The 18,140-nt window shown below is 47.3% G+C and overlaps 1 protein-coding gene across 3 annotated transcripts in view; it reads left to right on the top strand.

Moving 5' to 3' along the window:
• Positions 1–485: 485 nt before the first annotated feature.
• Positions 486–18,140, top strand: part of SGSM3 (small G protein signaling modulator 3) — a 29,760-nt gene continuing 12,105 nt past the window's right edge. Inside the window, exons 1-12 of one of the 3 annotated variants that reach the window (XM_064702350.1) lie at positions 502–578; positions 1,320–1,369; positions 7,630–7,733; positions 10,046–10,128; positions 11,392–11,477; positions 12,626–12,692; positions 14,039–14,250; positions 14,387–14,494; positions 15,681–15,824; positions 16,256–16,451; positions 16,656–16,801; positions 17,704–17,931. In XM_064702350.1, the coding sequence (XP_064558420.1) occupies positions 10,122–10,128; positions 11,392–11,477; positions 12,626–12,692; positions 14,039–14,250; positions 14,387–14,494; positions 15,681–15,824; positions 16,256–16,451; positions 16,656–16,801; positions 17,704–17,931 (1,194 nt within the window). In that variant the 5' untranslated portion in view covers positions 502–578; positions 1,320–1,369; positions 7,630–7,733; positions 10,046–10,121. Of the gene's footprint in view, positions 579–1,319; positions 1,370–7,629; positions 7,734–10,045; positions 10,129–11,391; positions 11,478–12,625; positions 12,693–14,038; positions 14,251–14,386; positions 14,495–15,680; positions 15,825–16,255; positions 16,452–16,655; positions 16,802–17,703; positions 17,932–18,140 lie in introns of all 3 variants that reach the window. The other 2 variants (XM_064702351.1, XM_064702349.1) reach the window with 2 other exon arrangements.

The raw sequence follows: 18,140 nt of genomic DNA, 5'->3' as shown, positions 1-18,140 counted from the left end.
GCAGAGGAGGATGTTTAGGGGAATTGTCACTCCCTACAACTACCTGAAGTAGGGTGTAGCCAGGTGGGGGTCAGCCTCTTCTCCCAGACAACCAGCAACAGGACAAGAGGCATAGCCTTAAGCTGGACCAGGGGCGATTCGTGTTGGGCATTAAGAGGAATTTCAAAAAAAGGGTGATTAGACAGGGTGGTGGCGTCGCCATCCCTGGAGGTGTTGAAGACAAGACTGGACGTGGCACTCAGTGCCATGGGCTGCTTGACATGGTGGCGTTCGGTCAGAGCGCGGGCTCCATGATCTCAGAGAGCTTTTCCAACCTAATCGGTTCTGTGATTCCGTGACAGGGTCGTGAGGCCCGATCGCGCTTTGGGCCATTCGGTGCATGTCCGGCCGCCCGTGCCCAGCGGGGCCGTGCCGGCGCCTCTCCGCGCCCGCCGGGCCGCGCTTCCCTTCCCGGCCTACAGCCCCCGCCGCGCCGCGCGCCGCGCCCGCCCCCCGCGCATGCGTCCCGGCAGCGGCGTGTGGGGCCGCCGGGTCGGGGCCGGGCGCCCGCCCTGAGGGGACGGCGGCAGCGGCAGCAGGTGGGTGCCGGGGCAGGTGCGTGCCGGGGCGGGCGGGGACTGCCCTTCGTCCCCCGGGGCTCTCAGCCCCGCGCCGGGGGCGCTCCCCGGCAGCGGCTGCGCCACCTGTGCGGCGGCCCCCGCGCACGCCTCACCCCGGCACCCCCTGCTCTGCTGGCCCCTCGGGCGGAGCGGGGGCCGAGGCCGCCGGGGCCGTGTGCGGGGTGGGGTGCGCGGCCGCGGCTCCGCTCGCCGGGCTGGGGCGGGGGAGCCGGGAGGGACCCCGGCCCGAGGAGGGCTCCGCGCACCGGCCGCGCTGACGCAGGGTCTGGCTCCGGGAGTGACTCACGCTGTGCTTCCCGTCTGCGCTGCCCGGGGCACGTTCTCCCTGCGCCCTGCTCCCCGGGACGTGCCTCTCCTCTCACCCGCCTCTTCTCCTGCCCCCCGTGCCTGCGACTCCCGCGGGTCCTGCTCTGCCATACTCGGCTGCTCTGCACGCCTGCGCCTTCTCGGAGGTGCCCCGGAGGAGAGACTGTCTGTCTCCTGTCTGGCTGGGGGGAAGGAGCACTCACGAAACACAGATGGAAATATGGCAGTATCCTCTAGGCAATGGGCACAAATAGACGTGCTGCAGGCCCTGTGATTGTCAGCTGTAATAAATGTTAGAAGGAGAGCAGGAGGCAGATGTAATTCTTCGTACCTGCTGATGTAAATCCAAGGAAGCAAAGAGCCACAGTCACGCGGATTTAAATCTCGTTTCAGGCACTGGCTGTGGGCTCCGGGACGGCTCTTGATGTCTCTTCACAGAACTGGTAAGGGCAGGACAGAAAAAATTTCCTATGTGTGGCTTTGCTTCCTTCCTAATTTTTTTGAGGGATGCTGAATTTAAGCAGGTGCTTTCCTTCTAAACAAGTCAGTTTCAGTGTTGGTGTGTGGGGGTTTTATGTGATGTCATAGCTTCCTACTTCATGATGTCTCAGCCCTACTCTTCATGGCTTGCTGTGATTTTTTTTTAATGGGGGGAAGTGGAAAAAGAAGAACAGTGCCTTGAGGAAATGGAGGATCCTTTAGTGCAAATAGATGGAAGAGTGAAGCAGCCTTACTGGAATTAAGATCAGTGGGTTTTTAGTAGTGCAAGACTGGATCTTAAAATCACTCAAGAAGGAACTGTCAGCCTAACAGGAGTGGGGCACTGCTGTGATTTTGCTGAGCTGTTGATCAGGATGCAGTTGCTTGCTGGATAATCTGAATTCTAGGTTAGTTTTTCAGCTGCTACAGAGTCTGGAGTGGTGGCCTGAAAAGAAACAACCCCTGGAACAAAATTCAATTTCATTATTTATTTCTGGATCCACACAATGTGTGTATGACTGTCCCTAAGCAGAAAAGAAGGCTGAATTCCTGCTCTGGAGAATTCATGAAGTAAAAGGGAAGGAAGAGGGTGAGAAGAGGCATGACATGTAATTTAAGAGGTCAGGGTGGGGACTGGTTTTGTCATGTTAATACAGTGTTTATTCTGTATTTAACAGATTGAAATGACAAATACTGCCTGTTTTAATTCCTGTTTATGATAACATTTTGATAACGTGGTTTGATATTCTTAGGGAGATGTCATTCATTCATAGTGATTCTTCTTCTGAAGAAGGATGAAAGGAATTCCTGAGGGGCAGCAGAGAGGAGGGGCATATTTCTGGAGGAATTGCACTGATCAGGGAGTGATAGAATTGAGGTGAGGAAAGTACCTGCTTGCTCAGGACTGAAATAATTCTCCAGTTTTAGGGAGAATATCTTTGTTAATGTTGTTTAGGTTTTTCTTCTTTCCTGGGCATTTAACCTGTCACTTTCCCATAAGGTGGGATCTTCTGCCAATCTCAGTTCTAAAGAACCTTGATGATATTAAAAGACAGGTAATAATCAAAATATTTGGCTTTTAAAAATAAATGTCTTACCTAAGGTGACATGGTAGCAGTAGAGATTATTGGTTAAGAGGTCTGTGTGAGAGCTGCCAGTCTTAGTCTCCATTCTTGGTGAATTGATTTGTGTGTTGCAAAATTGTTTACCATGTTTGGTATTTGGGATGCTTTGACAAAGGAATAGGTGATACCATGTTTGAGGCAATAAGTGTTTTGGAAATTGTTGGAATGATGCCTCTTCCTGGCTGTTAATTGCAGACTTCTCACCAACACATCAGAAGCGGCAAAAACTTAAAAAAAATAAATCCTATGGAGTATTGCAACTTTGCCTGCAGTGGTAAAGTTAAGGTGCTTTATATTTTGGTGCATGTGGTCCTACAGCTTTCCTAGCTGAATCAGCAATGACCCTTGCTGGTGATCTGTATCACACTGGCTATTCTAGATCCTACCCTAATTTGAATGGATAAGATACAGAGAATTTGCAACTGTCCAGTAGGAGGAGGTAAACAAACAGCTTCATTCTGTGTTGTGGATGTGGTGTCCTAAGTGTCCCTTAAGAGATTGAGATGTTTTGGTATTTCAGGTTTGTGTCCTCAGCCGCACAAAGACTTGTTCAAACTTCTTCCTCTGCCACTTTTTATCCCAGGGTCGAGGGTTTTGATACATAAAACTTCCACAGGCTGAGTATCTGGGAGTGCTGGGGAAAATCCCACTTGTCAGCTGTGTTACTGTTGGCACCCTGTGGGGAAGAGAAGGATGTTGTCTTGCCACATTTGTTTTGTCTTTGAGGAGGTCTCAGATTTTTTTAAACTGGATTGTAACCGGTTACATTGGTAACAGAGCAGTTTTGTTCCTGACTTAAGGAAAAATCCCTGGAAGAAATGCAAGCACAATTGTGTTATGAGATAGGTGAAGAGGAGAGAGTGTTGGCAAGAACACACAAACATTTACAGAACTGGTGGGCTTTACCATAATAATTGGTAGTAGTATGACTACAAGAACTGTTGTTACTGCTGGCTGGGAAGTATTTGATGATTCAGAGAATAGAAAGAAAGAACTGTCAGGTTATGGACTTTTTTTCTCTGTAGAAGAAATCTTCCTGATCCACAGAATCAGGAAATATCAGAGGTTTTGTCCTGTTTTGTTACAAATGTTCACAATCCTTGTATATTTTGCTTTTTTTCCTCTTAAGTTATCTGTGCACATAAATTTGTGCAGGAGCAAGATCTAAGTAGCCCAACATGACGTGCTAGATAAGAGCTCTGCAAACAGTCCTGAGAGGTGTTTGAGTGTTACTAACCTCTTCAGAAGGTTGACTCCTGAAAGACAAAGCCCTGAAAGAAGAGTTTTGAATGCTGTGGGATATACTTGTCTTAAAAACCATTTTCTGAAGCCAAATGAAACAAGACCTGCTTAGAGTCCTGTGAAGTGAATCTGACTTTTTTTGCGAATGTTGGAGCTGCAGGAGAGAAACAAGCCTTTCCTGTGCCTCACCAAGGTGCCAGCAAAACCTCTGCCAGTCCTCTGAGGCTCTGTCAAGGAAGAGCCATCGTTCAGGCCCTTGTTCCATTGTCACTGGGAGCAGTAGGATGAGAGCAGCTTGAGAATCAAACTTCCACCTGGGTGAGCCTACAGGGCTGGTGAGGGAGACAGCCTCGGGTGGCACTGCTTGTCACCGCTCAGGACAGGGGTGTGATATAAAAGGCTTTGTAATACCTGGCTTTAAATAGCTGTCAGTAGTGTCTTTTAACCTCTCTTTGGTTGGTACAGCCCCACATCTCTACCAGGAATATTTTCTTTCACATTTCTGTATTCAAATGAAACTGGACAGTTGTGATTGATTGCTTTCCACAGACATCTCATAGCTTACAGTCTTGCCATGGACCAGAAGGTAAACAACACTTCTGAAAAGTTTTTGGGAAAACAAATTTCTGTAGAGCTCTGCAGAAGTGCCTTGGTCCTGTACTGTGCTTATTTGGGTGAAAATTTCCCATTTATTGTGCAGTACTTAACCCTCATAGAAGATATGTTTAGACACTAATGAGAAACCTATGGTTTATATTTGCATAGTGGTGTTTAACAAGGAATTGCCTTTACCCTAAGCCTTGAAGGCTGGGGTGACTGCAGGCCTGCCTTTTTTGGCACATATAGGTTTTCTTGCCTCTGCATTGAAAGCAAGGAGAATTTTGCTGTGCAGTGAGAGTGAACACCATGCAAGTTTGTATCCTGGCCTCTCTTTCTAACTTCATTTGATGCAGATGGAAAACCCCAAAAACAGTTGTTTCTGTACTTGACTGTAATCCTCCTGTGTGAGTTGCAAGGAGCACTCTCTATTCCTGTCACATATCTTTCCACCACTCAGATAGTGGGAGTACTGGGAAAGGGGAAACTCCTCCTCTTCCTCTGATCCCAAGGGTCTTGGCTAACAAAAGGTTGTCCACAGAAGTGCAGTTCATGTTTAGCTGGCATGCTTTTTGCTTTGGAGCCAGGTAAATAAAAGGCAGTTCTGCTCTGGAAATAAATGATCTGTTGATGTGTATGATATCTGCATTCTGCACAAGCAGGTGTTTTGTAGGGGTGTTTCTGAGACAAGGCTGACGTATTGAACTGTGGTTCAGTCCCCCTGTGATCTGTCTGTCCAATGCATAAGTGGTAGGAAGCAGGATTCCGCTTTTTCACATCCTTATTTTCAAAATGGAGATGCAGTGGGCACAAAACTGCAAGTTGCTTGTTTTGCTCCTTTTGTATAAACTGATAGTTAACGTAGTTCAGCAGCTTCAGCCCCACCGCAGCTCTCTCTGTTATTGCAGCAGGCATTGCTGGGCACCGAGCAGTGCAAGGAGCAGAACTGTTACATGGAAGTACCTTTTAGTTACATTTCTGCACAGGATTGGATTTCTAATGAGGGCAGGAATCTACGAGGTGCTTTATGGCAGGAGACCCAGAGTTCCAGTTTTCTTTTTGCTGTCTCTGTTGCTCTTACAGTGCCCTGAGGCAGCAGGGAGGAAACGCTTTGCCCTGCCGCATTCCTGCTGTCAGTGTGATGCCAGCTGATGGCTGGGCAGCTCTGGAGTCCTGGTGGTGCCTCTGCAGTCCGTGGTGTGACCTGTCAGCAGCTCCCCTGCCTGCCTGGCTCTGCAGGCCTCCCCCCGCTGCTCTCCAGGATTCTCATCCCCCTTTTGAGACCTGCCCTAAGCTTCTGGTGCATCTCTGCTTCACTTCCAGCACTACAAGGAGTGGGGTGAGGGCAGTTAAAGCTCCCAGCTCTTCATTCCCAGTTGTGTTGGAGAGAGGAGGCCTGAAGGCCACCTCAGCACTTCCAGCCTGCATCTGTGCGTGTTCAACACCCAAAGCAGTGTGAGGCCAGTCTGGTTTTAAGCCTCAGACAGGAAGTTTGGGATGAGCCAGATTCGCTGACACCATATTGACTCCTTAACCAGTGCCTGTGTGGGATTCTGCATATTTTACAAAGCCAGGCTGTCAGGGTGTGAGGGACAGGAGCTCTCTGCATCTTGTCTGCCCCCCTTGCTCAGGTGTGTGGCTGCTCTTTGCTCACTTGTGTGTTTGTTTGTGAGGCTGGAGTTCTCTCCTGACTCTGTGTGCAAAGCAAATATTGACTTGTGGACTAATGGCATTTGCAGCTCCAGGATATGCCTTTGCCTGACTTGAGGGAGACGCTGATGGGGGAAGGGAAGGAAGGCCAAGGGCATCCTCCTGAGAGTTCCCTTGGACATTTCATTGAGCAAATCAGGAGTATAATTTGGAAAATGTAAGTTTGCTGGTAGTGAGAAGACAAAATTGAACTGCCTGGTTCAGTACAGAGCTTTTGTCTGATTTCTGAGAGAGGGAGATGTTAAATTGGGCACAATCTACTTGGGATTTCAAAAGCTGAGCTGGAAGAGGCTTCTAGAACTACACCTACGTGCATAGCCTCCTGATGGCTGCTGTGACTTTCAATCACTCCTCTCTCTTCCAAAACTTACTTTCTTAATAAAGGAAGAGAATAGAGAGCAGTGGAAACCAGCTGACAGTCCAGAGGTGGCAGTGGGATTTACTGCATACACTGTTGCTTTCTGTTCATTAAACATAAAGAAAAACAGAGTTTTTCCCAAACTAGCTTACTGTCAGAAGAGGTGTTGTAACTCTCAGAACAGAGGTGCAGTTCTTGTGACAGTGAATGAAAATTATTCTAGGAAAGAATTGTTATGCTTGTTCTGTTCCTTCTGATGATACTCAGAGGAGGTTCCTGCATAGTCACTGGTTGTAAAGTTTTCAGGATACAAAAACACTGCTTGGTAAAATGTTTGCCTTCTGCACAGTCTGCTAGAGGTATGCTGCCTTTTTGGTGGATTTTTCTTTTTAATCAGTGGGGGAAGAACACTCTTGGGAAGGAGTTCCTGTCCCAAAATAAAGGTCCTACTGAAAGGCTCCAGACGGTGTCATTTTGTTCTTAGCACATCCAGGCCCTACCACCACAGGCTTAGGTGGGGATCACCTAGGCAAAAGAGGCCAAGCAGGTAAAGCACAGGCAGCAGGAGATCGCTGTCTGGTGTTTACCAGCAGCCAGCTAATTGAAACCTCTCATACTAAAGCTGTGGGGAAGGGCCAGTGTGTCCAGGGGAGGCACACTACTTCCAAGTGGAAGTAAATTTGCAGGACTCCTTTGCAAACATCAATTTCTAAAGGACACCTGCACTAGAAATTAAACTAATTGGACATGATCCTGCATGGTGTGTGTTTGCAACTCCACCAAAGCTATTGCAGGTGGAGTTCTTCAAATGGCTGTACCTGATGCTGACTGCATGCTTCCACTGTAGCCTTCTTTTTCAGGTACATCACACCTGTGTTCCTGCAGGCTGGAAACAATGGTGGTGTGATTTGTTTTGAACTCTGAATTCAAAAAGTAAATCTGTGATTAATAGGTACTATTTGCATTTTAGCAAAAAAATTAATTTCTTTCAAAATATGAAGACTACCTATTGTGTGACCACAATTGCTTCATATAAGAAACTTAAATTGCCTTTAAACATGGGAGATGCTCCTTAATGTGTGGGTTAAACTGGTTTTAATTTTGTAGTACTGAGGGTTTGGGAGTTGCCGTTAATATTTGTTGGATCTGATGTATTTTTTCCTTTGTATTTCTTACTGTTGCTTTATTTCAGAAGTGTGTACATTGCAAATAACAGCAACTTTACACTTGTGGTTTCACAAGCTTTTTGGAGCTTCATTTGTTGCTTGCTATCTCCTGGCTAGAGAATTACTTTAGGTTTGTATCCCTCAGTCAAAGGAAAGACCTTACTATGTCAATCCCATGTGTCAGATCTCCTCCTCCTCCTGGCTCACACTAGGTGGTGCCTGGCTGTGCCAGGGAACCTTCTTCCCAGTTCCTCTGATGCTGGAAGGGCTGCAGTGGCCTCAGCACCTTCTCTGGGAGACCCCTGGCTCTGAGGGCAGTGTCTCCATGTGCCTCGGCAGGAGCCTTCCCTTGCTGCGATTGCTGCTGCTCACCCTGCCCTGCTGCGCAGCCATGTCAGCAGCAAGGGGAGCCTCAGGCTCTCTCTGGCCTCTGTCCCAGATGGGTGCTTGCCGGAAGGTTTCTATGGGAACCCGGGGCAGGAAAAACCTGCCCACCAAGTTCAGTGCTCTAAAGGCAGGGAGAGGAGAGCAGGCAGGGGAGTGATCCCCAGCAAGGCAGAGGCCAGGGCGTGATGACGTGGGCAAGGGAGGGCGTTCCATCTGCTACACCTGTCTTGGGACAAGGGGACACTCACTGAGCTCTCTCCTGCCCTGCTTCCAAGCACTGTGGTTAATGCCCTTGTTATGGGGTTTTTTTCTCAGCCACGTGCCTGACACCCTGGCCTGGCTGCTCCACAGCAGGTTGGGTCAGCAGTGTTGTCCATGCAATGAAGGTTAACAGTGGCTGAGGGGAATCTCTGCTCACAAGCTCAGAGCACAGGCAATGCCAAGCATGGCACACATACCATGTGGTGACTGCATTCCTAATAAAAGCCATTGTAAATGGTTAACTGGCCTGAGAGAAGGCAGGGGAGGAGGACACCTTGCAGGCTCAGGACCACAGCAGCCATTGGTTGCAAGGCAGTGAAAAAAACATCAAAATACACTCACAGCAATGTTGAAGTAATGTCAGCCAATTTACCTGCTTGGGCTGCAGGCTCTGTGTGTTCCCATGCAATATGAGCATGCAGATGCTCATTTGGTAATTGTTGCTATGTCTTCAACTGCTAAGAGGAGAGTTGGTGCTAAGGGAACAAACGGGACTGGAGTGTAGGGAAGAGCACACAAACATTTACAGAGCTGGTGGACATGCAACTGACCATCCTGTGGACAACACTACTTCTAAGAAACAAAAGCTGAATTTTTTTTTTGTTTGTGATTCTTTTTGCCCTAAGTGTTAGTGTCAGAATGGATCAGAGTGTCTGTTCATCCTTTCTGGCCTTTCTCAGGCAGAGAGCTGTTTAAATCCCTAAGGAGGAAACCTTATCATTTGTGTTCCCAGACACAGATGTTTTTTATGCTTTTGCAGTGGTGTGCAGCTGCTTATCTTGGAGTGCTGTAGCAAGTCACTTCCTGGCTGCAGGTGCTCACTGGAAAGTTCACTGAGATGCAAAGGCCATATAACCTTGTACTAATCAGAACTGTGAAACAGCTTGGATAGGGCCTGTGGGATGAATCCCTGGGTTCCCCCTTTTAGCAGCTTACAGTCATAAGTAGCTTTAATGAAAAGAGAAGCTACAAAAGCCATCCTAGGTGTGCAAATGTTAGTTTCTCCCAGGTTCTTTCCCAAGGAAGTGTGACTGATCTATCCCAGCACTGCCTTTATCTGCTTGCTACGGGTGGCTCTTGCTGTCTCCCATACACAAATTGTAAGGTTGATCCTAAAGTCCAGAATCTCTCTGGAAGAATTCCATTATTTTCCTGGAAATCCCCATAGAAATCCCCATAAGAATATGCTGTTAACTAGTGTCAGGAAAGCAAGGAGGGGAACTCTATTGCTAGATTTAGTTCAGAGGAGCCTGGTTTGTGACTCATTGCAGAGGTACTTGATAGTGCCTTGTTCTTATCCACATGCTTCAGGGACTTGTATTCTGCAGCCCTACACACTTTACTCCTGTGGTGCTACTCCTAAAGTCCCTTTTGGACTTAGAGCATCTAATGATTACCCCTTAAACCCTTTTCACCACTCCTGTCCCTTCTCCATGGTCAGTGTCTTCAGAGAATGATGATGTGTGGGCTATTTGCTTAGTTTACATCATTAAACAAAGAACTCACAATATGCAATGGAAAAGTTGTTAAATGCTGACTTGTTTTTTTGACATTCTTTCAATAAGCAATGCTGTTATTGCCACAAGAAATTTGGCAAATGACAGTGTGCTCTTTCTAGCTGGTCAGCAGGTGTGAAACCAAAAGGAAACTCCAGTCTCTGGTATTTATTTCTTGTATACTAAGGAATTTAATTTTCACATGAGGAATTTGTATATAATGGGTCTGTCAGTCCTCCACCATGTTCTTAGATGTTAATTGAATTCTCTCATCACCCTTTTTTTCTTTTTATAACAGGAGTGTAGCATCTCAGCTCTGTGGACAGCATTTCTGGACCTGCTGACACCTGTGGCACTCAGCCTTGCCTAGTGCAATGTCAGGTGAGCACAGAAATTGGCACAGTATCTCTCATTTCCTTCCTTGCTCTGTCTTCAGCTGAAACTTCATAACAAAGGTTTCTGGTTCCAAGAGCCATTCTTTACATAAACATACTTTCTGGTCAGATTGAGAGAGAGGAGACTTTGTGACCCAGGAGCATTTTCACTCAGGGTGAACTCAGTTCCTTCTTTTACAATGTAGAAGTTTTTTCTGACATTGAACAGAGAGGAAGAAGGAGGTTGAAATGTGTTCTGCCTTCCCCATTTTTCCTTAAGATTTGCTTGATTCTGTTCTCCCCCCAACACTTCCCCCAAAGTGAGTGGCTCACAATGGCTGTGAGAGATTTTTGCTGTACAGTGGTAGCTCTAGGACAGGCAGAATGCTGAAGAATAACTGGAGTTCAGTTGTGCACTTCTGAGATAGAAACTTTGCTAAAACTAGATGGTCTTCTTAGAGAGGCCAACTTTGCCACCCTGTACTTTTTCCTAGACCTTCCTGGTCAAGCTGGTTATTTCAGGGCACTTAACCCTGGGGGAGACTGTGCTTCCAGGCCAAGTAAACCTTTGTCTTGCTGATAGAACAATAGAAGACTTTCTATTGTTTATCTTCAATAAACAATGCAATGCTTCAGTTGCAACACTTGATATGTGCTTGTATTCCAAGGGAAGCTGTTCACTGGGACTCTGCCTGAGACTGCAAGGGTGCTTGTGTTGAACACAAATACTGAGGTTGCAGGCACACTTTCATTGCTGCATCTCTATACATGATCTGGCAATATCCCAGCCCGATGGGAAAAAAGGGAGCAGTTGAGCATCTTTCTGAGGGCTCTGATTTTATTTCTGGTGCCTGAGTGACAGTTTCAGGGAATTCTGGAGTTCTGCTGGTGCTGGTCCATAGGGGGAATTTACTTCTGCAAAATAATATTTATTTGGTGATAATTCCCCTGGCTTGGTGCTGATCTCACAGCTTTTCCAAGCAGGTGAGTGATCATGTGATGCCATGGAGCTATTTCTCTTCCCTAATTGCTTTCTTAGAGATAACTCCATTTGGCCCTTTTGCCTCTTTTGCTCAATAAAAAAGAACAAAACCATCTGAAATTACTGGCTTCCCTGGTGAAGTGGGAGCTGTCTCAATGTTTAGAGTAACAGTAGCAACAAACTGATGAGGGAGTCCTTCCCATGCTGGAACAGTCTGTAAGGAGTGGGGATCTTCCAAGGGTGTTCTTCCAGATTTTCACTGCCATGTGTTGATCTCTTTCTGTTTAGGCCGTCACACTCCCTCTGCTGGGGGTCCTTTCTCAGCACTCACACCCAGCATTTGGCCTCAGGAGATCCTGGCAAAATACACACAGGTACAGTGTGGGACAGGGTGAGGATGTTCTCTGGCTCTGCAAAAGTAGAGGGAACCTGGTGGTTTCTGGTGGTGTCTGAAAGCCACAGGGAAAAGGAGAGAGAGGTGCACTTTTCCTCCAGTGCTTTGGTTATGGACTTCACATGTTTGTGGTTGCATCCTTTTGCAAGAGGATCTTGCAGAGCACAAAGAAACTTCTGTGAATTATTTCCCTGCTGTTTTGCAACTATTGCTCCACTGTAAAAATGTTGACACACTCAGGGAGCCTCTGTCATCATCAAGCTGCTCTGGATGGCTTGTGCATGGCAGGAAATGCTTGTCACCAGGTGGGTAGAGCAGGAAGGAAGGAAGCAGCTGTGGAATTTTGTAATTTAGCCACAGTGTTTGCTGATAGCAGATTAAAGCTTTTTGTTGGAGGTATGTGGGCAGCGCTTCTTGCTTCTTAGGTGCTGCCTGGTTGCAGTGCTTGCAAGAGTCCCCACAGGAGGTGCAGGTGGGCTTGCAGGAAAGGGGAGAGAGCAGTAGCTATTTACTCCTAAAAAAATCTTGGAGGTAATGTCCAGTGTGTATCCCCCAGTACGCCCCAAGGCCAACCATGAGCACAGATGAGGAAGGTTGAGATTTGGGTCATGGACCTTAACTTTCTTTGCCTATAATTTGGACTTGCATCACAGGTGCAAATCCCAGTTTTGCCTGCTGCCTTTCAAAGGAAATTTGAGAGTAACAGGCAGAAGATGGAGTGGTGCAGGGAGCTGTGTGTGCAGAGGTAACAGGAAGGACAGCTGTGTATTAGTGATGCAGGCAGGAGAGGCCACTTTAGCTGATGTGTGTATATCACTCAGTCCATGAGGAGGGCTGTGCTCACCTCCAGGTGAGCAGTTCTGATCTTGGTAAGATGCTGAGCTCAAGTCCTGCTGAGAAAATCTGTGTAGTTTTTTTCAATGGAAAAGTGAAAATGGGAATGGCAGGCAACATCTCCTCAGCTGGGAATTGTGGTGGGAGGCTTTAAAAATTAAAGAGCAAGGGGTCTAATTGCTCAAAGGGCACAGAGTGGGCAGTGGTGGGTTGAGGCAATATCCATGTGTCTCTGTTTGGTTATTCAGTGATAAATTGCTTAAAATGTCTGTTTTCCTTCCTCACATCACCCAGAAAGAAGAATCCGTCGAGCAGCCGGAGTTCCGCTATGATGAATTCGGTTTCCGAGTTGACAAGGAAGGTAAAACCAGTCCACTCTCTCCCACTTGCATTGTGTTCAGCCCTTCCCATGCTTTCAAGTGTGGCAGGATTTTACAACCGTCCTGTGCTAAGTCTTGTCCACCCACCTGTTTCTGTATCCTGACATTTGTAATCAACTTCAGAGCATAGACTGTGCAGCGATCATTTCCATCACCTTATGCTGTGCCTTGGGGAAGAGGGAGAAGAGTTGAGGAGTTACCATTTCCATTAGCAACTGCATGCCGGAGAAGAGCAGCTTTCCCTGTTCACAGTGGGATCTCCATTGTGTTCAGTAGCATTGCAAGGGCTCGTAGCAGGCACAGTGAAATGTGCTGTCTGCTGAAAAACTCATGGCCAAGGAGAGTGGTGCTATGTTCTGCCCACCTCAGCAAAGTGTAGGGCAAAAACCTACATCCTTGTTTTTCTGCAAGCTATGGAGGCAGACAACCAAATAGGAGGAGGCATGGATTGCTCTTGAAGCTGAGGATTAAAGTACAGCAGCTGGCTGCCTTAGCAAAGAGGAAGACAAAGAAGTAGGAGATGTAGGAATTGTTTCATGTGTTCTGGGGGTCATTCCCAGGGCTCAGGCTGTATAATGTAAGGGCAGAAGTTGTTTGCACGTTTGCCCTGAAGTACCTTGAGTCATAGAGGGTCCTCTTTGAAGCAATGACCTGAAGATGAGGACAGAACACAGTGATTTTTTTTTTTTTGGCCAGAACATCTGTGCTTTATAAAATCAGCAGAAAGATTTGGAGCACATTGCTGGGATGTATTATATGATGAAGGACAGAGTGCCTTATGTGAAACCTGTCCTTGTGCTAAAGTATCTATTTTAGGAAACCAGCCTCAGGTTAAGGTGCTCTTGCATTGTGAATTTGGAAGTGTCCTTATTAAAGCATTTTTGGTGGTTAAATATCCCCAGAGTTAACATTCTGCACCTCATTACTTCCATGAGCATATAGCTTCTGCTTTCCAGCTCTGAGGCTTGCTATGCTTTTGTCAGCCTGATTTACAGATCCTTACAAAACCCAGCAGGATGGCTGCTGCCAGGATCTTGTTTAATTCCAGCCACACTGTGGTCTAAGTCATGAGTAAGTAGAGACTAGAAGCATGCTGACAGCTTCTTTAGTTCCCAAGGTCTCAAGCCTTCTGCTTGTGACCATAAAATTTGCTGCATGGAATGGGCAGTTAGAAACCAACCTTTGCCTTTCTATGCTCTGACTGGAAGATATGAATGTTTTGAATGTGCTTTTTTCTGATGGCCATCCTATTCCCCACCCTGCCGTGTGTTCATTTCCTCTCCTGTTCCCTCTCTCACTTGTTCCCATTCTTTTCCCTTTGCTGAAGCAGATGGTGCTGAGCCAAACTCCAGCAAGCTTCTGGGGGTCCCACTGACAGAGGAGCCGCAGCAGAGGCTCAAGTGGCAGGCTCATCTGGAATTCACACACAACCATGATGTGGGTGACCTCACCTGGGACAAAATTGAGGTCACCCTGCCACATTCAGACAAGCTGCGCTCCCTGGTGCTCGCTGGCATCCCACATAGCATGAGGCCACAGGTGAGAGTGCTGCCTGTTCTGGGCAGGCACCCCTGCCTGGAGTGAGAGATCATGGAATGGGATCTCTTGAGAGGGTGCCAGATTATGGCTTTCTGTGGCTGAGTGACTTCTGTCTCTGTTCACCCTGTGCCCCCAGCTGTGGATGCGCCTTTCAGGGGCTTTGCAGAAGAAGAGGAACTCAGAGATGTCCTATCGAGATATCGTGAAAAACAGCTCTAACGATGAAACCATTGCTGCCAAGCAGGTAGGAGATCCCTCAAGTGCTCAGTGGGAAGAAGGCAAGATTTGCTGTGTGAGGAGGATGGGGTGTCTGCCTGACACCTGCAGCAGGGGCAGTTGAGAGGATGTGTGGTTAAATCCTAATAAAGCTTAATCCTGTGGGGCATATTTCTCCTCTGTTTTGTTAGAAAAACAATTATTTTCCTCTGCTCTTTCAGGGGACAGCAGGAAAAAGTTTAGAAAATGTAGCAGCAGCTCTCTGGCCACATACAGCAACAGACAACTTTCCCAGGCCTTTCTGGGAAAAGACTGTGAGAAGATCAGAGAAAAGAATGAGAAACAATTCTTATCTTAACTTGCTGCACGTGTTGTTGTGAACATGTGGAATGTGTTATGGAGATTGGTTTACCAAAGGGTGGTTTCCTAATTAGGCAATGGTGATGATGTTTTAATTAAAGGACCAATCAAGTACACGTGTATTGTAGCTGTCTGTAAAAGCAATGGATTTCCTAATAATGACAGATTGATCAGCCTTCTGTCAATCATGGAGTCAGTGCTAACTACGTAGGAGGGGCCCATTGCTATGATATCTGGTGACTGCCAACTTGCACTGCAGCCTGGGCTGAAGGCACGGGAGCTCCTTGCCGTGATAAGAAAAATGCCACAGTTGCATCTCATCAAACATCCTCACAGTCACTGAGGGAAGGGAAGGATGAAAGGCTGACAGATGCAACTCTGTTGAGATTGTGGCAGCCGCTTTCATTGCCTGTCTTTGTTCCCTTGAACACAAAGTTTGTGAACATCTATTAAAGACTGTTAAAGGATGTTTTCCCTTTCCCTCTTTGACCTCATGGATTTGGCCAGGTTGTTGGTTTTTCTCTGGAATATGTTTGTTGGGAAACTGTGCTTGAAATCCAAGCAGATGTAATTCCCAACTAGTGTATGTTTCCTATTGTCAGTGGTGAAACTAGGGTCTGAGTTTAGGCAAGTATTTCTAGGGATTTGGCAAGCCACTGTCTGCACTGGCATTTTCCTACATGTTTAAGGCTGTTAAACTGACCCCGGGTGCTTGGACAGGGACATCTTCTTTGGTGCCTTATGGGTGTGTGTGGGGAGGCAGAGTTCCCTGGGGCAGGGGGAAGTGCAGAGAGCTGAAGGCAGTTTTCAGATGCTGCCAACTGATTCTGTCCTTGTTTATGGCTGCCTGACAGATTGAAAAGGACTTGCTACGCACAATGCCCAGCAACGCCTGCTTCTCCAACATGAACAGCATCGGGGTGCCACGGCTGCGCAGGATACTACGGGGACTTGCCTGGCTCTACCCAGACATTGGATATTGTCAGGGCACTGGCATGGTAACCTGCTTTCAGAGTGTCTTTGTGATAGGAATCAGTTTGTCTCTGGCTGCTACACCAGAGCATGAATGATTTGAGGTAGTGCTGCCAGATACTGTGGTCTCCAGGTGAGATGAAGAGAAACCCCTTCCACCTGGAAGACTTTTCCTAAGGAAGGGAGAGCAGAATAGCACCCTACACCCAAAGATATGGAAGACTTGGATCCATCTGTTGGGGAGGGGGCAGTCATTATACTGAGGAGAAATCCCTTCAGTGGAGACTGCAGTAGAGCTCCTGCAGAAGGAGGATTTTCATCACATAGATACTGGTCCATCTCTCCACATGAGAAAGTGGGGAAAGAGTTCTACTCTTAGAGCATGCAGTTTTTCTCTACTCTCTACTGCAAGAGTTCCTTCTTAGAACATGCAGTTTTTCTTCCTTCAAAACCCTAGGTGGCTGCCTCTCTGCTGCTCTTCTTGGAGGAGGAAGATGCCTTCTGGATGATGTGTGCTATCATTGAGGAATTGGTTCCTGCCTCCTACTTCAGCACCACCCTCATGGGTGTGCAGACAGACCAGCGTGTCCTGCGGCAGCTCATCGTGCAGTACCTTCCCCGCCTGGACAAGCTGCTGCAGGAGCACGACATTGGTAAAAGTGTGCCCTAGAAATTTCTTGCCAGGGTGACATGCAGACAAGGAGCATTGTTCTTTTTTCACAAAGGGGAACATCAGGGAGAGGAGCAAACCTCCTGACCCTGGAGGCAATGCATGGAGGAAAGCCCTTAGGAGAGTCCACCTTCACTGGCTGACTGACTTCCTCTGTTGTGATTACTTTCCATGTCTCTGTTCACAGAGCTCTCCCTGATCACCTTGCACTGGTTCCTCACCTCTTTTGCTAGTGTTGTCCACATCAAGCTGCTGCTGCGTATTTGGGACCTCTTCTTCTACGAGGGCTCTCTGGTGCTGTTCCAAGTCACTTTGGGCATGCTAAGTATGAAGGTAATTCCCAACTCCTTTTCCTCCTTTATTGTACTTCAGTGTTTAATTCTGAGATTTAGGGACAAGAAGATTTTGTATCCTCTTGCTGTATGTGGTTTGGAAGTGTGTTAGGGAAGATGATGTCCTGCTGCCTTCAGAACTGGAGGCTGTGAAAAACTTCTAAGGCACTTCACAGAAATTAGGGATTGCTGTTTCCTGTGCATACCTCATTTGTTTCCACATAATTAAACCTTACAGTTGCCACCCTGTAATCAGTCTAGATTCCAACCTGAGGGTCCATCTTGTCTAAACCAAAACTATCAATACCTCTTGATTTTGCACAATCTGGGAGGAAAGAGAAAGCCAAAGTTGTGATCATCTGGGAAGTTTTGGATGGTATTGCTTGAATGCTCTAAGAGATGACTGCATTTGATTTGGCTGGCCTGATCTTTTCCTTTTCTATGTGAAAAACAATTTTGTATTCAGTTTGCTGTGTGAAGGGCAAGGGTGATCCTGATGGGAGTAAAGGTGAGGTGGAGCACAGTTTGACATGGTGCTCTAGAGTACAGCTCCCATTCTCTTATCCCTAGCAAGATCCCTGCTGTGACTAGTCCCAGTGGTTCGTGCAGAACAGGTTTGAGTTTGGTTTTCTGTGCTGATTTGATTTCATTTCAATGGTGAATGCTGTGATTCAAAAAAATGCCAGCTAGAATTCTTGGAGGAGAGTGCAGTAGAGCAGTAGAAGATGCTGTTCCCCTCTCAAAAGTAACTAGGACTTTTCCTGTTGAAGGTTTTTTAATGGAATTTTCTAGTTTTACCTGCCCAGTCTGTACACTGGGAATGTAAAACTGCATCTAGCAGCCTCAGGAGCACAGTTGTCATGCTCACCCCTCCATGAGGTAAAAATGTCTGTGTTGTTGCAGGAGGATGAGCTGATCCAGTCCGAGAACTCTGCCTCGATCTTCAACACGCTGTCAGACATCCCGAGCCAGATCGAGGACGCGGATGTGCTGCTGCGGGAGGCCATGCGCGTGGCGGGCTCGCTGAGCGACGTGGCCGTGGAGACGCAGCGCCGCAAACACCTGGCCTACCTCATCGCTGAGCAGGGGCAGCTGCTCAACTCCAGCTCCACCGTCAACAACCTGTCCAAAGTCAGTGCGCAGAGTCCCTTTTTACCGTGCCTTACAGATTCCCACCCATTTACGGTTTGGGAGCAGGAGGTCCTCCTGTGTGAGAGGGTTTTTGGTTCCAGGATAATTGTTACCCAGTGAAGAAAATGTATTGGCAAGTCCTATACCAATTACATGCTGCCAGTTCTGTCCTGGTTGATAAATCCCCAGATGAAAGGGATATTAGCACT

This window comes from Zonotrichia leucophrys, chromosome 1A (assembly GCF_028769735.1).
Source record: "Zonotrichia leucophrys gambelii isolate GWCS_2022_RI chromosome 1A, RI_Zleu_2.0, whole genome shotgun sequence".
NCBI classification, from domain to species: Eukaryota; Metazoa; Chordata; class Aves; order Passeriformes; family Passerellidae; genus Zonotrichia; species Zonotrichia leucophrys.
The sequence above is the reverse complement of the archived record's forward strand: the minus strand, read 5'-3'. Positions and strand labels throughout refer to the sequence as shown.